General features: G+C 46.2%; 1 protein-coding gene across 1 annotated transcript in view; it reads right to left on the bottom strand.

The window, feature by feature from the left end:
• Positions 1 to 1,362, bottom strand: part of LOC124777228 (rho-related GTP-binding protein RhoE-like) — a 292,511-nt gene extending 291,149 nt beyond the window's left edge. The window contains exon 1 of the mRNA XM_047252553.1: positions 1,149 to 1,362. Within this exon, the coding sequence (XP_047108509.1) occupies positions 1,149 to 1,268 (120 nt within the window). The 5' untranslated portion in view covers positions 1,269 to 1,362. The remainder of the gene's footprint in view (positions 1 to 1,148) is intronic.
• Positions 1,363 to 23,041: the final 21,679 nt, after the last annotated feature.

The raw sequence follows: 23,041 nt of genomic DNA, 5'->3' as shown, positions 1-23,041 counted from the left end.
CCTTAGTCTCTGAACGTATTCATCGTACGGCATTACTTAGTTCCTCTCAAAGCGCATGTTTTCCACTCCTTACGCAGTATTTATACTTTCGCTGCAACGTTACATCTCTGTGTCTCATGATGCGATTCGTTAAATTGTAGGAAGCAACAACACTCAATGTGAACTGCTCTCCAGAAAATTGTAAGCGAAATAATATGATAAGCGTTTCGCATTTTTTGGGTAAGTTCTGCTTCAGCGCACGGAACTGATGATAATCAATGTCTGATTACTGGGCCAACACAGTAGAAAGGCCAACAATTACCTGCTGCAGCGTAGAAAAGGAAAAAAGGTACAAGAAGCGCGTAAATTCCACCAGGAATGCCACACAGTCTATGAACTTCAGAGAAATCAAAAGTTTGTAAAATTTTCAGTGTACTTACTTCTCAGAAAAAAAGAGTGCTTAAAGCCGATTTATGCGCAGCTATGTTTCGATAAATCGCAGGCTGGGCAAAACTGTTGGTACGTAATCCAGTGAGCATCTTCACACAACAAATAGGCACCACCTCCTCTGGATATAGAGACAGTCTTCGTCAAGAAGTTTCAATGTCAACTCTATAGAAAGTGACGCTTGTGTCTCTTCTAAGGTGAAAAGTTAGTTAACCAAGCTGCGGTCTGTGTAACGGAATCAGGTGACTGTAGGTGTCAGCAGGTGCTAGAATCTGGGACTGTCGTTGAAGAGTGTTTTATGTCTGTGAACACAACACACGCTCAAACATCAGGTTTACTGCTCTTCACAGCATGAGCAGGAAGAAATGTTTCTACAAATCACTTTTAAAATGGTTATTACCTCACAAATAGACAAGCGTCTGTGTGCTGTTGGGAAAGGAAAAAAAACTGCATCACCATGTACTAAATGCATTTATGTTGATAAACCAAAACTATATCGATGCTTTCCTTTTACTTTGACAAAGCGTTAACGGCAGGACGCGGTAAAAATCTGACAGCTTCTACGGCTCTCGTGCAATAGTTTCCACAGTTGCCAACAATAACAGATGGACGCACCTGGAATGCGCCCCACGTGTGCTAAAGAGGGCCTTGCGCCCAAAAACACACAGAACGGTGCTTTCACACCGTCGCGTCTTCGGAATTCCGTGCCGGCATGGACTCACCTCGACAAACTTGTCCGAGACGAATCTCTCGACGAGCGCCGTCTTGCCACACTTGGAGTCACCCACGAGCACGATCTTGCAGTCGATATCCTCGAGCGCGGCCCCGCCGCCGTTATCCATTGTCTGGTAGAGCGCACCACACGATCGCGACCGCACAGTACAGACACAGCGCACCGACAACACGGCGACACACGCACGCTCCCCGGTGACCTGCTGCCGCTGCGGCAGCCTTGCTACTGACCGTCCATTCAGCCCGCCGCGAGCTGCGCCGGGCGGCAGAGGTGGGAGGGTCGCGGCGGGCCGAGTGCGCATGCGCGGCCGGGCTCTCGATTCACAGACTGCCGCCGCGTCGCGGAAAGCAATAGCGGGCCGCCGGCGCGTTTGTCCCTCGTCGCGCCTTCAGCCGCGGCCACCCGCCGCCACCCCCGTTCGCCACCCTGACGGCTCGGCTCTTCGGCGGGTCCAGACAGGCGATGCGACGAAACCGGCCGTAGGCGCCAAACGTATGTCCGTGCGTGGGCACAATAACTATCCGGACCTGTTGTTCATCGGAAGGCATATTTATAACATACACTGACGGAAATGGAAAGTGTTATACCGCTGTTGTTTATCATCAACACGATTGTGATGTATACATAAGTGCAAAAATGGTAACTTCAGCTGTATATATTAGGACCGGTTTCGGTGATACAATATGTCGTCTTCACAGCAAACAAATTAATCGCCAGTTCCGCACAGAATCCCAATTCAATTTCACAGAGATAATGGAGTCAGACAAGTCTCCGATGGTGCCATCTCTTTGCAGCAACCCACTACGGCCTCATTGCTTTAATGCCATGATGCACAGTGGCTGTTATCCGTGCCAAAGGTTGGACATACTGGCTATTACGTAGGTGGTCATATAATGTTCTGGCTGATCAGTGTAGAATGATTCAAGTTAGCGACAAGAGATTAGGAGATGAACAATACTTCAGAGAGGGCAAGTGCAGCAGTAGTTGGAGGGAACTGAGGTGTTTGTTTGCATTAAGTTTCACAGCTGTTACAAATTTGTTGAAGATTAAAACCATGGGTCTGCTAGGGTTGTAATATAGTTGCTAAAAATTAAAATTTATTGAAACACATTTCCATGTTCTTAAATGTACAAGGTCTGTTAGAAAAGTATCTGGTCTTTGGCCGGGGGAAGGAACTGACATACCTGGAGTTTTATACACCTTATCACCCTCAAAGTATTTCCCTTGGGACTCCACACACTTCTGCCAGAGGTGCCGTCATTGTCAGAAGCATGCCGAAAAAGCCTCTTTCAGAGTGGAGTTTAGCTCGGCTCTCGCTGCTGCCTTAATTGTTCGCTGTTGTCTAAAACTGTGTTCCTTTTGATGGTCTCTTGAGTCTGGGGAACAGCCAGAAGTCACAGTGGCCATATCAGGAGAGTGAGAAGCATGTTGAAGCACAAGAATCTGTATTTTGGCAAAAAAAGTCCTAATCAAGTGCGAGGAATGTGCTGGAGCATTGTTGTGATGGAGGCGCCAATTTACTGTTGACTGCAAGTCCAGTCTCCTGTGCTGCACAGCATCACTTAGGCGATAGAGGACATCCCTGTAGTACTCTTTGGTGACTGATCCAGTTTTGCGTACTTATGGTGTACCACACCGCGGGAGTCAAAGCTGTCAGCATCACTTTCACGTTACTGCGCACCTGGGAGGTCTTCTTTGGTCTTAGTGATAAGAAATGCTTCCACTGTGATGACTGGGATTTTGTTTCTGGGTCATACCTGTACGCCATTATGTTGTTCACGAAGTCGTGGCCACTGGCTTCAAATGGTTCAAATAGCTCCGAGCACTATTGGACTTAACATCTGGGGTCATCAGTCTCCTAGAACTTAGACCTACTTAAACCTAACTAACCTAAGGACATCACACACATCCATGCCCGTGGCAGGATTCGAACCTGCGACCGTAGCGGTCACGCGGTTCCAGACTGAAGCGTCTAGAACCGCCGTGGCCACTGTTTCTGGAGTCCAGCATGTCCTGTGAGACTTCAACATGAAGTTTATTTGCTGTCAGCAGCTTCAGCATGAATTTCGCCACCACTGTCTTCGTGGCCAAATCTTTGGTCACAGTGGAATGTGCCGAAAAAGTGCTGATGCCCATCTCATCTGCAATTTCTCTGATAGCCACACGACGATCTCGCATCACCACATCGTTCACTTTGGCAATGCATGTTGATGACCGACCGGAGCAAGGCGCGCTGTCCATGATGTGCAGCTGTCTTTAAACTGATTGTACCATTGGGGAGAAGAGAAGTTTGTGGCACAACTTGACCAGAAGAAGGGATCCGTTGGTAGGACGTGTTCTGAGGCATCAAGGGATCACCAATTTAGTATTGGAGGGCAGCGTGGAGGGTAAAAATCGTAGAGGGAGACCAAGAGATGAATACACTAAGCAGATTCAGAAGGATGTAGGTTGCAGTAGGTACTGGGAGATGAAAAAGCTTGCACAGGATAGAGTAGCATGGAGAGCTGCATCAAACCAGTCCCAGGACTGAAGACCACAACAACAACAACAACCATTCCTTAATCTGTGTGATGCCCATAACATCATCACTGAAAGTCTTCGATGGCGCTGAGCCACAGTCAAGCGGTATTTTTTGAAAGAATGCACCACCATTTGACTGTCTACTTCTTTTGTACAATCTACATTTCGGCTTTCACGCCGTTGTCGAGTACAATGTTCTTAGACCATTAACGTCTTTTTTCGGGGTACTGTGCATGATGACAAATACATAGTTCAACACATTTGCTTACCATGACACAAATGGTACAAAATTAACAGCTTGTAGGAATGCAACACATTATCGTACAAGCACATCATATATGGGAAAGTCGGCCCAAAGCAGGTAGACACAAAACTGGATTGCACACAAGAATCATACACTCAAATGGCGGGGTATTCTTAAAAATAATGCAACCAATTTGTGCTCGAAAGAGGCCCTAGCGGCAAAGATGTGGAGTAGGCCCGATATCTTCCATTCTACACGTCTTTCATGGTGCTGTATCCGAATCTCAGGTTTGTCAACAAAATTTTGTGACGCAACATCGAAAAGATGCAGATGAGGTAAAAAATCTCAGTTTTGATGGTGTTTTGGTTGTAACTCAGAAACTATCAACTTCTCGTATGTAATCTCCCTATCCTAAAGTAAAAGGAGTTTCCTACAAATTACACTACTAAGGTTGTTCCCTCTCAGTAACCGCTGGGATTGGAACGCTGCCGGCCGGTGTGGCCGTGCGGTTCTAGGCGCTTCAGTCTGGAACCGCATGACCGATACGCTCGCAGGTTCGAATCCTGCCTCGGGCATGGATGTGTGTGATGTCCTTAGGTTAGGTAGGTTTAAGTAGTTCTAAGTTCTAGGGGACTAATGACCACAGATGTTAAGTCCCATAGTGCTCAGAGCCATTAGAGCCAACTTGAGCGCTAGTTGCAAACTGGCGTATTTCGGCTGTTTCCAGAAACACACACTTTTATGACTCGAAAACTGTGACTAATTTTTAAAGGCTGCCAGTGAAATCCTCCCAGATACTTGCACGTATTTTATATAGATTGCACATGTAAAGGTACAGGCCATATTTGCAAGAAATTGTGATGACTTATATGATCGATTAAGGTCCAGGCACATAACCTGTTCTGTCATCAGCGTTGGGCCTTGTTCATCTGAAAAATGAAAGCTATTGTAATAATAAACATTGCAGCTGAACAACGAGAAAACTTACGTTGAACACATTTGTTTCATCAAACCTGTTGTGGGATTGGAGATAAGCTGCCACCAATGGGGACGTAGATACTGTGGCACACACAGGTTTGGATCGTTGCTGGAGGAGTGCACGGATAGCCGAGATGGTTAAGGCAACAGCCCGCGATAAACGAGAATTCGGGTTTGGGTCCTGGTCCGGCAGAAATTTTCATGTATGATCATATCCATGCCCAATACAGCTGATGTCAAAAATATTCGCAATTGCTACAAAATTTCATTGTGTTACTACAGCTGCAAATCGTCACCATAGTCTGTTACTTCAGACATGCAAGCATATCTGTAGGAGCAGGCATTGTAGTAATAACTCAAATGGGAATTCCTGGAGGGAATCATACACCCTTCCCGCCAAACATTACTGAGAAAACTCAGAGAACTGGAATTTGAAGTTGACTGCAGAACGATTCTGCTGCTGCCAATGTACGAGGAGGGATGAAAAAGAGGTTCTAGGCGCTCAGTCCGGAACTGCGCGACTGCTACGGTCGCAGGTTCGAATCCTGCCTCGGGCATGGGTGTGTGTGATGTCCTTAGGTTAGTTAGGTTTAAGTAGTTCTAAGTTCTAGGGGACTGATGACCACAGATGTTAAGTCCCATAGTGCTCAGAGCCATTTTTTTGGGATGAAAAAGAAACCGGATTGTTGTCATAAAAAATTTATTGATGAACCTTTTTACAAAATTACTTCAGTCACCTTCAAAATACTCTCCATTACATGCGATTAACTTGTCAAGTCTCTTTTCTCACTGATGGAAACATGTTTGGAACTCTTCAAGTTTGACATTGTCCAGTGCCCTTTGCGAAGCTGTTTTTACCGCCTCCACATCGTCATAACGCTCCCCTTTTAGCGTTTTTTTCATTCGTGGAAACAGGAAAAAGTCTCACGGGGCTAGGTCCGGCGAATACGGAGCGTCGGGAACGACAGACCACCTCTGAGATGCCAAATAATGGGTCACTCGTAAGGCCGTGTGTGCTGGAGCATTGTCGTATGCAGAAACCAGTCACCTGATCGCCAAAGTTCTGGGCGTTTCCTCCTCACATCCTTTCGCAGACGCCTTAAAACATCCAAGTAAAAGTGCTGGTTAACAGTCTGGCCATGGGGTACGAATTCCCGATGCACAATTCCACGAACATCAAAAAAGACAATGATCATCGTCTTCACATTTGACCTCACTTGCCTTGCTTTTTTCGGCCTGGGAGAGTTGGGAGTCCTTCACTGACTTGACGCTTGCTTGGTTTCTGGGTCATACCCGTAACACCAACTCTCATCCCCTATAATGACTTTGTTCAAGAAGTTTGGATCACGTGCAATCTCTGTTTTCAAGTCCTGACACACATTCGCGCGTATGGTTTTTTGCTCCTGTGTGAGAAGGTGTGGAACAAATTTAGCAGCAACACGTCTCATGTGCCAATCCTCACTCAAAATCCGCTGGCACGAGCTCCAACTTATTCCTGTCTCTGCTGAAATTTGGTAGATCGTTTGGCGACGATCCTCGTTGATCTTTTGGCGGACCTTTTCAATATTCTCCTCATTTAGCGATGTTGAAGGGCGTCCAGAACGAGTTTGGTCTTCAACACACATCTCACCACGTTTAAAGCGCCCAAACCACTCGAAAACCTGTGTGCGGCTCATAGCGTCTTCCTGGAAAGCTTCCTGAAGCATTTGGTGTGTCTCCGTTGCAGTTTTTTTTAAAGCAGGAAACAAAATTTCAGACACACTCTTTGTTCTTTTAAAGTTGCCATAATGAATCGCAGAGGTAACCCGCCAATAGTCAGAGAAACACAATACCACACTTGCACGTTCAGCTCTACACTGACGCCATCTGCACAGCTGTTTCATGAAGGTCTCTACCAACACCATCTAGCGTGAGAACCCTGCACTACGTCTACGAGTGGCAGCGCCCTCGGCATCCGGTTTCTTTTGGGTCCCCCCTCGTACACATCCAGTCATATTGGTTCAAATGGCTCTGGGCACTATGGGACTCAGCTTCTGAGGTCATTAGTCCCCTAGAATTAGTTAAACCTAACTAACCTAAACACATCACACACATCCATGCCCGAGGCAGGATTCGAACCTGCGGCCGTAGCGGTCTCGCGGTTCCAGACTGCAGCGCCTAGAACCGCACGGCCACTATGGCCGGCTCCAGTCATATTAATGTGACCATCTGTGACATGCCCGAATAACCACCATTTGCAGCACGGACGTCCAGGATGTCCTGCAAGGGATGTGGAGCCACGTCGACTCCAATGCCGTGGCTAGCTGCGATGTTTCTCGGTTGAGAATCCATGATGCTAACAGCCAGACCGAGGTGGTCCGACTGATTCTCGATTGGGCTTAAATCCGGGGCTCTTTGAAGTACGCACGTGCTCTGTGAACTGTGTGGCACGTTGCATTGTCCTGCTGGTAGATGCCGTCGTGCCGAGATAAAAACAAACTGCGTGTTGGGATGGACATGGCCTTCTAGGAGGGACGCATATTTGTGTTGAACTATTCTGCCTTCTAAAATGACGAAATCGCTCAGAGAATGCCACGAAAATATTTCCAAGACCATAAAGGTCCGCCCGCCAGTTTGCACCCTTCCGACGATTGTTGCATCATCTGAAATAGCCGCCTGTCGCCACTCAGTGGCCGTCAAGTTGCGGTATTGCCGATGAACAGCAGCCAGGATGGGGGCCTCAGCCAGGCATCTGCTGCGGAGGCCCACATGCAGCAACGTTCGCGGAACGGTCGTTGAGGAGACACTGTTCGTAGCCCCTTGGTTAATCTGGGTGGTCAGTTGTATTGTATTGTATTGTATTGTATGGTAACCGGGGACCTAGAAACAGTGGAGAGGCTGCGTCCCCGCTGCAGCCGCAGTGGTCCACAACCCCACGACGACTACCGCGCAGCTCGTGGTCGTGCGGTAGCGTTCTCGCTTCCCGCGCCTGGGTTCCCGGGTTCGATTCCCGGCAGAGTCAGGGATTTTCTCTGCCTCGTGATGACTGGGTGTTTTGTGATGTCCTGAGGTTAGTTAGGTTTAAGTAGTTCTAAGTTCTAGGGGACTGATGACCATAGATGTTAAGTCCCATACTGCTCAGAGTCACGACTACCGCAGTCCGCTTCACCCCTCCGCCGCCCCACACCGAACCTAGGGTTATTGTGCGGTTCGGCCCCCGGTGGATCCCCCAGGGAACGTCTCACACCAGACGAGTGTATCCCCTATGTTTGCGTGGAAGAGTAATGGTGGTGTACGCGTACGTGGGGAACTTGTTTGCGCAGCAATCGCCCACATAGTATAACTGAGGCGGAATAAGGGGAACCAGCCCGCATTCGCCGAGGCAGATAGAAAACCGCCTAAAAACCATCCACAGACTGGCCGGTTCACCGGACCTCGACACAAATCCGCCGGGCGGATTCGTGCCGGGGACCAGGCGCTCCTTCCCTCCCGGAAAGCCGTGCGTTAGACAGCACGGCAAACCGGGCGGGCGGGTGGTCAGTTATTCAACAGCTGCACGTCCATTCGCCCGTTCATATATCCACAGCCATCGTTCACCCATGTTGTCTATGGCCTGTCGTACACCACAATTGCCGAAGCTCCGGTTTTGGATGGCGTCCTTTTACCGTGAGCTGTATAACCACGGTGGCACGCGAAGTTAAAAATCTTCACCTATTTGGAAATGATTGTACCCTTGTCCCGAAAGCCAATGATCATGCCCATTCGGAGGTAATATAAATCGCTCCGTTTCCGTATTACGACAACGACAGCACAAGTTTCCGCGTCCCCCGACATGCTTCAGCTGCCGTCTCTGAGTGGTTTTTTCGTTCTGACGTAGAACACAGCCGATAGTTACATTAATGTGACTGGGCCGTGTATAACAGCCGCTGTCCCAAAACCCATCAGGTGATGTTTGTACAGAAACATCAGTATGTGGCGTGATGACCATTGGGACGAATTTGTATTCGTTGTAGCATGGAAGCAAGTAATTTGTATATGTCATCTTGAGGATTTTCTTGTCCTACCTAAAATATGTGGTCTCTCAGTTCAAGAATATTGCTGGTTGGAGGTCAGTATGAAAGTATACTTCTGCCTATCGCATCCCAGACGTGCTCTGCCAGAGACAAATCAGGTGACCGGGCAAGCCAGCCAACTAACTATCTCTATGTGTCTCGACGCGTTTGTGGTGTGAACTGCAGTGTGGGGTCTTTCATTGTTCTGCTGTTAAAATGGTATTTCCAAAAACGCAAAAACCATGTCATAAATGTATACGTATTATGAAGTGCAAAGGACCAGTTGCAGCGCATACAGCGTCGTAACTGCTCATTTGCACTCCACAATACGTACACACTTTTGACATCGTTTTCGTATTTTAGGGAATATATTTTGACTGTCTGTTATGATGATCTGAAAATGGGCCCTGGTCCGAAACTAGTCATCGAGTGAATAAAAAAAGTTAAATTTGCAACTTGACTGATTTTTCGTTGTTCTGATATAAGCAGGGCGTCTACGGACACATTCGAATTTCCAGCGGAAAAAGTCTAAAATACTGCTGGAAGGTGGGGTATCGGTTGCATCATGCTACCTACCTCAGCACCTTTCCGAAAATATTGGCAGACGAACATATTAACGCTCTTTTTAACATGCTGCTAATCTCTCACTCCTACGACCTCTCCCAACGGTATCTCGCTCACGCCCACTACTCCGCCGCTGTAAGTTGCTCACACCCATACACTTCTACTTGCCCACTCTGACTTAATCATTCAGCCCAGCCATTGTCCTTATCTCTTTACTTCTGTATGTCACTGTCTCCTGTCTCACAGCCACAGCCTCAGTTCCCTTCATTCTGTCCTGCTACTACTGTCTCACTCTCATTTTCTACATTTTACTCTCTCATACGGTTGCTAACTCATTCATTCCTTCCGACTGCTGCTGTCTCTTCTCACTGTCACTATCTCTCTCTTCCTCGTTGTCATTGTCATAGACTCTGTCTCTCATTATCACTGGCTCTCACCCACTTTCTCTTTATTCGTCTGCCACTGGTACTGTCTCCTTCACTCTTTTCCTATCACTGTAAACTATGTCCCACTGCCACTGTGTCCCTCTCTTTCCCTCACGTCCCATTTGTAAGTAGGCTGTTTAGGTTTTTATGTTGGTAATGCCACGTAGCGCTCTGTATGAAAATCACTGACTGTGCTGTGTGCAGTCTGTGGTTGGTTGGATTTGTTGGAATATTCACTATTGTAGTGCTGGGCATTTGGATTTGAACAGCGTGTAGCGTTGAGCAGTTGGAGGTGAGCCGCCAGCAGTAGTGAATGTGGAGAGAGAGAGATGCCAGAGTTCTGAGAGGTTGCTATAAGCGGACGATCTGGACGTGTGTCCGCCAGAAAAAGGAAATTTGTAAAGATGGATTCATGAATTGATAGATATATATATATATGATGACTTTTGAACGCTGTTAAGGTAAATACATTGTTTGTTCTCCATCAAAATCTTTCATTTGCTAACTATGCCTATCAGTAGTTAGTGCCTTCAGTAGTTAGAATCTTTTATTTAGCTGGCAGTATTGGCGCTCGCTGTATTGCAGTAGTTCGAGTAACGAAGATTTTTGTGAGGTAAGTGTTTCATAAAAGGTATAGGTTATCGTTAGTCAGGGCCACTCTTTTTTTAGGGATTATTGGAAGTCAGATTGCGTTACGATAAAAATATGATGTGTCAATTTAGTGATGATCAGTTTTGCTCAGCTGTTGGAAAACAAATAACGTAAGAGGTTTTCCAGCACTGTCATTTACAAATTTTTCTAAGGGGACGTTACACATTGTCTTCTTCCCTCTTTGTATACCACAACTGTTTACTATCTTCCAGTATTTATTACTTTATCGTCTCTTTCTCAGTGCCGTAGTCACCTTCTCTCTCAGCATAAAAAAGCGCCAATATGTTCGCATACCAAAAGTTTTGGGAATATTTTTAAAGGTACTGAGGAAGGCAGAATGAGACAGCTGATACCCTACTTTTCAATCAGAGTCTTTCAACACTTAGCCTTCTTTGTGCTCTGATAAAAGCATTTTTCAGCTGCTTTCCACCTTTTCCCTGCAAAAGCAGGGAATGTCACTCGTATGAAAAGAACTTTATGGGACAGTAAAATTTTGATAGTTCACTTATGAGAAATTGATACAACGCACATCAGACCGGATTTTATGCGCACAAAAATTCTGAATGTGCTTCAGTACTACAACACTATAGGGTCCAAGAACCCTTGTGATGATAATAGAAACACTTTATTGCATATTTCTCGGTGTTATGCCACTTTATAAGCTATGTTTTTGCCTCACATCAGATTTTACGCGTGTATTTCCATGTACTAGTAGGCTAACTTTGAACCTCCGTATCTCAGACATGGATAAAAGTATCAAGAAGAGTTTCAAGGCTGTTAGAGATTGGAATCTTAGGAATATATCGTACAAATATCATCCATTTGCTGTGCATACTGTCTTGGAATCCACAGCTCGGTTTTGATGCCCAAAAACCATGTTTCTCGGGTTTTCTCAGGAACCGCCAATGAATTAATTGATGCCTTCATAAGTCCGTTAAGGTGCTCCTTACACCTAACCTAATTCAAAAAGAACCAACTGATTTGCTCCATTTGCTTAAATAGGAGGAAGTGTGTAATATTCATACTTTGACCCTGTATTGTAGGATTGTTGCACCAAGGCGATCCCTCTGTTGGATATCCAAATGGTTCCTAGCCCCAGGGCTCTCCAAAACACTTGGCCCTACCTTCCTGTCACCAACGGAACCCAGGATATGACCCCAGAAAAGTTCTGGATTTATGCGCTGGTGCGCTGCATTTTGGAACATGTTAGTTAGCGCATGCTGTCGCATCCAGTACCGATAAAAAATTGTCTGTGCAGTCTATCAGTGCCTTCGTCCCGTGTCCCTCATGTTAATGACTTCTCAAAAGCCCAAAACATGGCTATAAGCTGTGAGTAATTCTCTGGTTATTCAGTGTTGCGAGGACCACCTGAAAAGTTCCAGTTACGTCAGACACACCCAGTACCCATCACGTCTTTGCAGCATACTTCAATTACTCTGGGAACAGCTCTTTTCTGTACTGAAAGTAATTCCCAATAAAGATGAAATTTAGTTCAGCAAATCCCACAAGCGAGGATATAGGGAAGTGTGTTTGGTAGTGTTCGGTTGAGGTGTACGTGGTGTGACGGTTTTCATTTCCATCAGTCTAGATTTCATTCTTTGTCCATCGGTTCCAGAGTGTATTTATTTTCTAAAATGTTCTTTTTTTCCTCGATATTTCCTGTCTCAGGCAATCATTTCCAGTAATACTTTACGGCAGCAGAAGGTATGACAATAAGCAAAGATAACTGGCGATTTATCTGGTAATAAATATGCAACCACTAGCTTTGTTTACTTTCTTGATACGATTTATTCAACCATGAACATGTTTTAAAGCCACTGCAGGCTCATCATCAGATGGAGTCGTTCAAGAACATTATGTTGTGGACCAAGTGTAGCTACATGCAGTGCTAATGCTGCTGGCGGAAATGACGGAAATTTAGTGATAGATGACGAAACGTTTACGAAACCGAAAGTTTCTTATGTTTAAGGTACTTACAGAGCACTGCCATGTGGTATCCATATCAAATCTCTTCCTATAATGTACATTATTGAGCTATGTACTCAAATATACACAGTATTTAGCTGCAATTGGTTTTATACTGATTCACAGATGGACCACCTACAACAATTAGAGTTACATCCACAAAATAAAATCACCTCAGAAAATCCTAAATAAACAAACTCAATCAACACAAAACTTTTTCTTCCAGATTTTACAGGACATCCTGGAACAAAAACAACAAAAATAACAGTAATAACACAAAGTCATTTTCCTGCATAAACGTTGTTCTCCTTGCCGTGTAACAACTGCGGCATTTTGTAATTTATGAAAATTTTTAAATGAAATAGTAAATATCCGCTATATTTGTTCACCTTTGTGTAACCCATATTAAAAATATGTTGTCAATATAAAAACACTCCTGCAGCTACCAAAATTTACTGAAATATAATATCTGTACTGGTAATATTTGGACTAAAATACAATATATCTCATGCCAAAGACCATTATGTTGTAAAATGTAATATCTATCTTATACATATTCTTTGTAAAAGCATCCAGTGTTTATGTGAATCAGTGTAAAACCAAATGCAGCTAATTTGATATGGATACCACATGGAAGTGCACTGTAAGTACCTTAAACATAAGAAACTTTCGGTTTCGTAAACGTTTCGTCATCGATCACTAAATTTCCGTCATTTCTGCCAGCAGCATCAGCACTGCATGTGGCTACTCTTGGTCCACAGCAAAATGTTCTCGTAACAACTCCATCTGATGATGAGCCTGCAGTGTCTCGAAAACATGTTCATGGTTGAAACTTCCTTGTAGGCCAAAACCGTGCGCCGGACCGAGACTCGAACTCGGGACCCCCGCCCCCCACGGGCAAGCGCTCCACCAACTTAGCCACCCAAGCACGACTCACACCCCGTCCTCACAGCCCCAAACGTACATTTTCGGAAACTTCTTCCGACAATTAAGGCCTATGTTTGATACTAGTAGGCTTCTCTTGGCTAGGAGTGTCCTTTTTGCCAGGGCTAGCGTGGTTTTGATGTCCTCCTTGCTCCGTTCGACATCGTCCATTTTGCTCCGTAGGTAATAAAATTCCTTAACTTCGTGATCACCAGTTCTGATGTTACGTTTCTCACTGTTCTCATTTGTGCTACTTCATAATATGCTGCGCCTAAATTACTTATTGGCTGCTGGGTGAGTGTTTCATGCTGCAGTGGTATGTATGGAAGTACGCTCAGCACATGGCTAGAGAGTCTTCTAGTAGAAGACGGCATGGGCTTGATGACTGAATGTGTACTCAACAACTGCTGAAGGCTCAGTGACCAAACTAAGAAAATCCACCAATAACTCCTGTGTGTCCTACCAACAGCAATACCTGAGACGAAGTTTCCGCATATCCACCAAAACCCTGTCGTGGTGTGCTTTGCCAGCCCATCCCTAGGCCCAATTTATGTTGTGACTCACCTGTCCTATCAACCGTTTGATTAATTTATTGCGGCCAGACTGCTGAGGGTAAACTGACAACGATCAAATTCAGAACAAATTCAGATTACACGGAGCAAAAACGGCCAATAAAGAATACTACACACTAAAAAAACAATGGCAAGCTAAAAATTGCCCAGTTCACTTTAGATAGGTTGGCGTCACCTCTGCCAAGAAAAGAAAATGGGGTCTGCCATTCGAAAGTAAGTATTAGTGCACCCTCCTCACTCTCATTATCATTATTATTATTAATGTGTCCTCTGTGTTCGTAATTACGATGTTTTTTTATCCATTAGTGCAACGGCCCTGATGCAATGGATCTAGTTGTCAACAAAACTACCAGATATGTCGGATCAGTAGACACAGGTGTTCAAGGTTCTATTGTTTGCATCACTGCAGCAGTAGCATCTCAGAATCAGAGTATCGGATCTTTCGTTCGAGTATCCTACGCCACCACAACAGCAGCAGCAGCAGATGCCTGAATTATAGAATCAGGAAACGGAGACGGCATTTGCACCCCAGTGTCTGCAGCAGCACAGTGATGGGCTATCTACAGCAACTGTTCCCGGACACTGCGTACCTGTTACCGCCATCACTGGTACCGCTCGTCAGACCACTAGCAAGGCATATCTCACGTATAGAAGTGATATTATTCTCTAAAACGTGCAGTCTAAATGAGTTTAGAGGTAAACATTTGGTTGTAGGTTTGTCCTTAAATGTTAAAATGTGTGTCGTTTCCTAAGGGACCAAACTGCTGAGGTGATCGGTCCCTAGACTTAGCACTACTTAAACTAACTTTTGCTAAGAACACACACACCCATGCGCTAGGGAGGACTCGAACTTCCGGCGGCGGACGCCGCGCAATCCGTGACAAGGCGCCTCAAACCGCGCCGCCACTCAGCGCGGCCGCTTTGTCCTTAGATCGTGGATTCCACGTAATGCTAAAGATTGAAAATCCTCAATGTAGTGGTATGAATGAAATTATTTCACTCTGTCAATGGCGTTTATTATGTTGAAAAGTTTCAGATACACTACTGGCCATTAAAATTGCTGCACCACGAAGATGACGTGCTACAGACGCGACATTTAACCGACAGGAGGAAGATGCTGGGATATGCAAATGATTAGCTTTTCAGAGCATTCACACAAGGTTGGCGCCGGTGGCGACACCGACAACGTGCTGACATGAGGAAAGTTTCCGACCGATTTCTCATACACAAACAGCAATTGACCGGCGTTGGCCGGTGAAACTTTGTTGTGATGCCTCGTGTAAGGAGGAGAAATGCGTACCATCACGTTTCAGACTTTGATAAAGGTTGGATTGAAGCCTATCGCGATTACAGTTTATCGTATCGCGACATTGCTGCTCGTGTTGGTCGAGATCCAATGACTGTTAGCAGAATATAGAATCGGTGGTTCAGGAGGGTAATACGGAACGCCGTGCTGGATCCCAACGGTCTCGTATCACTAGCAGTCGAGATGACAGGCATCTTATCCGGATGGCTGTAACGGATCGTGCAGCCACGTCTCGATACCTGAGTCAACAGATGGAGACGTTTGCAAGACAACAACCATCTGCACGAACAGTTGGATGATGTTTGCAGCAGCATGGACTATCAGCTCGGAGGCCATGGCTGCGGTTACCCTTGATGCTGCATCACAGACAGGAGCGCCTGCGATGGTATACTCAACGACGAACCTGGGTGCACGAATGGCAAAACGTCATTTCTTCGGACGAATCCGGGTTCTGTTTACAGCATCATGATGGTCGCATCCGTGTTTGGCGACATCGCGGTGAACGTATGTATTCGTCATCGCCATACTGGCGTATCACCCGGCGTGATGGTGTGGGGTGGCATTGGTTACACGTCTCGGTCACCTCTTGTTCCCATTGACGGCACTTTGAACAGTGGAAGTTACATTTCAGATGTGGCTCTACCCTTCATTCGGTTCCTGTGAAACCCTACATTTCAGCAGGATAAAGCACGACCGCATGTTGATGGTCCTGTACGGGCCTTTCTGGATATATAAAATGTTCGACTGCTGCCTGGCCAGCACATTCTCCAGATCTCTCGCCAACTGAAAACTTCTGGTCAATGGTGGCCGAGCAAGTGGCTCGTCACGATACGCCAGTCACTACTCTTGTTGAAGCTGCATGGACAGTGGTACCTGAACACGCCATCCAAGCTGTGTTTGACTCAATGCCCAGGCGTATCAAGGCCGTTATTACGGCCAGAGGTGGTTGTTGATTTCTCGGGATCTAGGCACTCAAATTGCGTGAAAATGTAATTACATGTCGGTTATAGTATAATATATTTGTCCAATGAATACCCGTTTATCATCTGCATTTCTTCTTGGTGTAGCAATTTTAATGGCCAGTAGTGTATGTCTGCAGTGGTGATTGCTCAAAGGCCTTCTATTACAACACAGTAAGTGTTGGTTGACTACCCGAGAATAGGTGTAGTGGCAGCAGCCGGCTTCGCCAGAAGCTCCGGCCTCATCACGCTCCTGAATGAGTGACAAGGAGTTCTATCCTTGTTGCACACCTGCATACGTATCTGATGTGGGCAACGGCCGTGAGCATCGCATGAACAGACTGTAGAGAGGGTGAGTGAGAAGGAGAAAGCTCTCTATGTCCTTCGTTGCACCGGGCACCAAACGTCGAAAATTCGCCCACTTACGAAAGATAGCAACCAGCAGGAAGTAGCCAGTAGAGCCACAGCAATCGTGAGACACAGCCCACGCCTGAGAATGTGGGCCGGCCGAAGTGGCCGTGCGGTTAAAGGCGCTGCAGTCTGGAACCGCAAGGCCGCTACGGTCGCAGGTTCGAATCCTGCCTCGGGCATGGATGTTTGTGTTGTCCTTAGGTTAGTTAGGTTTAACTAGTTCTAAGTTCTAGGGGACTAATGACCTCAGCAGTTGAGTCCCATAGTGCTCAGAGCCATTTTTTTAAGAATGTGGGCCCAATATCAGTAAGCTTCAACTCACCAGATTGCTAATACGAGGACTGTTCGTTTACTAAGGGCCAACGGTCGTGAAAAGGAAACCACAGTGAAGATCCGATGAAGCTTTGAATAGATGTGATGGCCAGTGTCTATAGTACGCCCTGCGACAGCGTCATGTCGCTCTCTTCAGTTCTGGGCACACAGTGATCACGTTAATATGCCTAGAAAACAGTGTCCCCCACGACGTACGAGTGTCTGTCTAGAGATTGCACCTGATTTCATGCAGTTCACGTAACATAACTGGCATGCACTTCCTTCTTCGTGACAATTCTCGGCCATACACTGCAGGGGCCATGAAGAAGCTCCTGCAACGTTTTCGATGGGAAGTGTTCGATCAAAAAAATGGCTCTGAGCACTATGGGACTCAACTGCTGAGGTCATTAGTCCCCTAGAACTTAGAACTAGTTAAACCTAACTAACCTAAGGACATCACAAACATCCATGCCCGAGGCAGGATTCGAACCTGCGACCGTAGCGGTCTTGCGGTTCCAGACAGCAGCGCCTTTAACCGCATGGCCACTTCGGCCGGCATGTTCGATCATCCACCATACAGCCCGGACTTGGCTCTCCCTGTTTCATCTTCGCTCACATGAACCGCTGGCTACGAGGACAACATTTTGGCTCAGACAACGAGCTACAGACCAGCATAGAGAATTGGTGGAAAGTACAGGCTGCTGCCTTCTATAACGAGGGTATTCGAAATTTGGCACAACGCTACGACTATATAGAGAAGTAGCTGGGAGGTGTGGCGAACTGACATAAATAAAATATTTTTTATGTTCACTGTCGTTTCCTTTTCGCAACCGATCAGCATAGACCAGCATAGAGAATTCGTGGAAAGCACAGGGGTATTGGAAATTTGGTACAACGCTACGACTATATAGAGAAGTAGCTGGGAGGTGTAGCGACCTGACATAAACAAATATTTTTGATATTCACTATCGTTTCCTTTTCGCAACCGATCGGACCTTAACAAACGAATAGCCCTTTTATCTTACTATTAGATGTCTCTTTAAATCCCGAGAATATTTCCAGTAATGAGTCGTTATTAGAATTATCGCATCCCAAAGGGATAATGTTAGACTCTTTCCAGAACTACGAAATTGATGGGTTCTTTGATACCGGATGTAACATATTATTCATACATATCTGAAGAAGAAATCCTGGACTGACCTTCTACATTATCGCTGAAATCGGTTGTTACCATAAAATACCTTGGAGTAACCAACCTAAAAAAAATGGAAGCAGATGTAAGCCTGAGAGAAATGTAATTCATCCTTTCCAAGAAAACACTACTACTCATAAAAATCGCTTTACGTGATTGGTTGTGGATAATCTGCAAAGCGGCCGCATCGTGTTGATGTTATGGTCTTACAATCCATTTCACTATGTAACAGAATAAAGCAGATGTAAACTATCGAGAGGCAGCATGTCATGTAGTACCCGGTCCTCCGAATCTGGTGTACGCACTGTCCACCGCCTCCTAAACGTTCGTGTGTCTGAAACGACCCATAATCACACAAAGGCCCAAAAAGGATTAAATGTTATCTTACGTGGTTAGTGTCTGTGCGGGTACATGTTATGGTACAGTCTTCCTGCCTCTAGGCCGTTTCTATTTGCTTGGCCGTAACCATCTCGCCTTTTTCCCGATATGAATAATAGACTAGTCTGCTGCTTACAGTACGCTGCGTCACTTACACAGCTTGCACACACAAGGAGCACACAGCACGTGGTTCATTCGTCAACCCCATCTACCGTGACATAGGACCTTTTTTCCTCCATTTCCAATCAGGAATCCGTTCCTGCGATTTGTCGATTTTATTCATGTTTACCCTGTATAGGCAATTATTCGATCATTGTGTGAGGATGGAATGGAAAGTAAACTAATATACTACTGCTACCATGAACCCTCCACCACGTACTGTGAAGTTATAAATTTGTTAAGGTGCTTAATATTCGCAGATGATGCAATTGTCTACAAGAAGGCAGTAGCGAATTGCAGGAATACCTGTGAGGGATCGATTACTGCTGCTGCAGTTGACCTGAACGCGAATAAATGTAACTATTTCAAATACGTAAGTATAGAAATCCGTTACAGTACAATTAAACTATTTCGGGAAACAGTAGCTACCGTAAAATACCTAGGAGCAAGCATCTGGAACGACCTAAATCGTAATTCTAGTTTGGATTTATTTTCAGCAATATTAAGGGAATGTACACACATCAAAAAGTATTGCATCACCTTGCTTCCGAGAGTTACGGAACCTGCACAGAAAATTGTAATAAAGATCAACATAAACATCATTTCTGCCCTGTTTATTGCTCATGAAAACCACACATCCTATGTTGTACCACCATACAGCGAGACCTTCGGGGGTGGTGGGCCAGATTGCTGTACACACGGGTTCCTCTAATACCCAGTAGCGCGTCCTATTGCATTGATTCATGCCTGTATTCGTCGTGGCATACTATCCACAAGTTCATCAAGGCACTGTTTGTCCCACTCCTCAACGGCGATTCGGCGTAGATAAAAGAAAATGGCTCTGAGCACTATGGGACTCAACTGCTGTGGTCATAAGTCCCCTAGAACTTAGAACTACTTAAACCTAACCTAACCTAAGGACATCACATCCATGCCCGAGGCAGGATTCGAACCTGCGACTGTAGCGGTCGTGCGGTTCCAGACTGTAGCGCCTTTAACCGGTCGGCCACTCCGGCCGGCCCGGCGTAGATCCCTCTGAGTGTTTGGTGAGTCACGTCGTCCATTAACAGTCCTTTTCAGTCTATCCCAGGCGATATGATTCATGTCTGGAGAACATGCTGGCCACTCTAGTCGAGCGATGTCGTTGTCCTAAAAGAAATCTTTCACAGGATGTGCACGATGGGAGCGCGAATTGTCGTCCATGAAGACGAATGCCTCGCCAATATTCTGCCGATATGGTTGCATTATCGGTCGGAGGATGGCATTCACGTATCGTACAGCCGTTACGGCGCCTTCCGCGACCACCAGCGGCATACGTCGGCCCCATATAAGGCCACCCCAAACAGCAGGGAACCTCCACCTTGCTACACTCTGGTCAGTGTATCTAAGGCGTACAGCCTGACCAGGTTGCCTTCAAACACGCCTCCGACGATTTCCTGGTTGAAGGCATATGCGACACTCATCGGTGAAGAGAACGTGATGCCAATCCTGAGCGGTCCATTCGGCATGTTGTTGGGCCCATCTCTACCGCGCTGCATGGTGTCGTAGTTGCAAAGATGGACCTCGCCACGGACGTCGCGAGTGGAGTTGCGCATCATGCAGCCTTATTGCGCACAGTTTGAGTCGTAATACAACGTCCTGTGGCTGCACGAAAAGGATTATTCAACATGGTGGCGTTGCTGTCAGGGTTCATCCGAGGCATAATCCGTAGGTAGCGGTCATCAACAGCAGTAGTAGCCCTTGGGAGGTCTGAGCGAGGCATGTCATCACAGTTCCTGTCTCTCTGCATCTCCTCCACGTCCGAACAACATTGCTTCGGTTCACTCCGAGACGCCTGGACACTTTCCTTGTTGGGAGCCCTTCCTGGCACGAAGTAGTAATGCGGACGCGATCGAGCCGCGGTATGGACCGTGTAGGCATGGTTGAACTAAAGACAACACAAGCCGTACACCTGCTTCCTGGTGGAATGACTGGAACTGATCGGCTGTCGGGCCCCCTCCGTCTAATAGGCGCTGCTCATGCATGGTTGTTTATATCTTTGCGAAGGGTTTAGTGACATCTCTGAACAGTGAAAGGGACTGTGCCTGTGATACAATATCCACTGTCAACGTCTGTCTTGAGGAGATCTAGGAATCAGGGTAATGCAAAACCTTTTTTGATGTGAGAATTTAATCCATGAAAGAAGTGAGCTATAAAACACCTACTAGACTGGTATTTGCTTGTCAGCCTGAGACCATTACGGCGTTGGTTTACTAAAAAATGCTGAGCTTTTTGTCATAGAATCGCGAGAACAATACGGGGATGGCCAACAACCACAATGATCTTCTGTGGTAGATACTATGAGAGAGGCATTATGCGTTTTGGAGATGTATTTAGCGTTGAGACAAAAGATCGAGGAGATTATGTTGCGGGCGACATATTGCTTCCTCGCACACACGTCTCGCAAAATGACTACAACGAGGAATTACGGATGTTTACCGACATTCATTCCTTCTACGTGACTGGAGAAGAACAGGTGTCAGTAATGTGTCTACTACACACTGCGTGGTGCTAAGTAGTTATTACGAGTCTAATTTCTCAGTACAGTCCCCTTGTAGACACTAGGATCGTCTCGTAAAACTGTTTTGTTTCAGATTTTGTTTAAGTTCCTAAAAACAGATGTACACTGAAGCGCCAAATAAACTGGTTTAGGTATGCGTATTCAAATACAGAGATATGTAAACAGGCAACGCTTAAATGAGAAAACAAGTGCCTGGCGCAGTTGTTAGATCGATTGCTGCTGCCACAGTGGCAGGTTATCAATGTTTAAGTGAGTTTGAACGTAGTGTTATAGTCGGCGCTCGAGCGATGGGACACATTATTTCGGAGGTAGCGATGAAGTGGAGATATTCCCGTACGACCATTTCACGAGTGTATCGTAAATATCAGGTGAAGTGTTGGCAGAAGAGCCAACACCGTGTTGCTAGAGGAGGCCGAAATGCACGCTTTAAAGCTCACGCAGATTGGCGTGAGGTCTGGAACATTACAAGGAAATGAGAACTTAGAAAAACGGACGCAGTTGCTGTAATACTTAACTTTAATCCATAATTGTAGAACATCTCTCTTGACTGTACATGCTTTAAGATAAATATCAAATGCTATGGCGCCTTGCTAGGTCGTAGCAAATGACGTAGCTGAAGGCTATGCTAACTATCGTCTCGGCAAATGAGAGCGTATTTGTCAGTGTAGCATCGCTAGCAAAGTCGGCTGTACAACTGGGGCGTGTGCTAGGACGACTCTTTAGACCTGCCGTGTGGTGGCGCTCGGTCTGCAATCACTGACAGTGGCGACACGCGGGTCCGACGTATACTAACGGACCGCGGCCGATTTAAAGGCTACCACCTAGCAAGTGTGGTGTCTGGCGGTGACACCACATCAGGAATCTGGTAAAACATCAAATCTCCGACATCGCAGCGGCCGGAAAAAGGTCCTGCGAGAACGGAACCCACAGCGACTGAAGAAAACCGTTCAACGTGACAGAGGTGCAACCCTTCCGGAAATTGCTGCAGATTTCAATGCTGGGCCATCATCAAGTGTGAGCGTGCGAACAATTCAACAAAATATCATCAATATGGGCTTCGGGAGCCGACGGCCCACTCGTGTATCCTTGATGACTGCACGACACGAAGCTTTACGCCTCACCTGGGTCCGTCAACACCGACATCGGAATGTTGATGCCTGGAAACATGTTGCCTGGTCGGACGAGTCACGTCTCAAATTGTATCGAGCGCATGGCCGTGTATGGGTGTGGAGACAACCTCATGAATACATGGACCGTGGATGTCAGCAGGGAACGGCTCTGTAATGGTGCGGGGCATGTGCATTTGGGGTGAAATGGGACCCTGATACATCTAGATACGACTCTAAAAGGTTACACGTACGTAAGAATCCGGTCTGATCACCTACATTCATTCATGTCCATTGCGCATTTCGACGCACTTGGGCAATTCCAGCAGGACAATGTGGCACCCCACACATCCAGAATTGCTAGAGAGTGGCTCCAGGAACACTCTTCGAGTCCATGCCACGTTGTGTTGTGGCTCGTCTGCGTGCTCGCGGGGTTTATCACGATATTAGGCAGGTATACCAGTTTCTTTGGCTCTTCAGTGTAGATCACACAGTGCACTATCAGGCATCTAAACTAGGCGAGTTCGCACATTGTCCATGTGTGGAGGGGGGAAGGCTGGGACTACTCTAGTCGAAATCTGATGTCTTGCAGACACCATACCTAGCACAGTATAATTAAAGGTTC

Source organism: Schistocerca piceifrons, chromosome 2 (assembly GCF_021461385.2).
Source record: "Schistocerca piceifrons isolate TAMUIC-IGC-003096 chromosome 2, iqSchPice1.1, whole genome shotgun sequence".
In the NCBI taxonomy this organism is placed as follows: domain Eukaryota; kingdom Metazoa; phylum Arthropoda; class Insecta; order Orthoptera; family Acrididae; genus Schistocerca; species Schistocerca piceifrons.
This window is presented reverse-complemented; position numbering and strand designations above follow the sequence as displayed.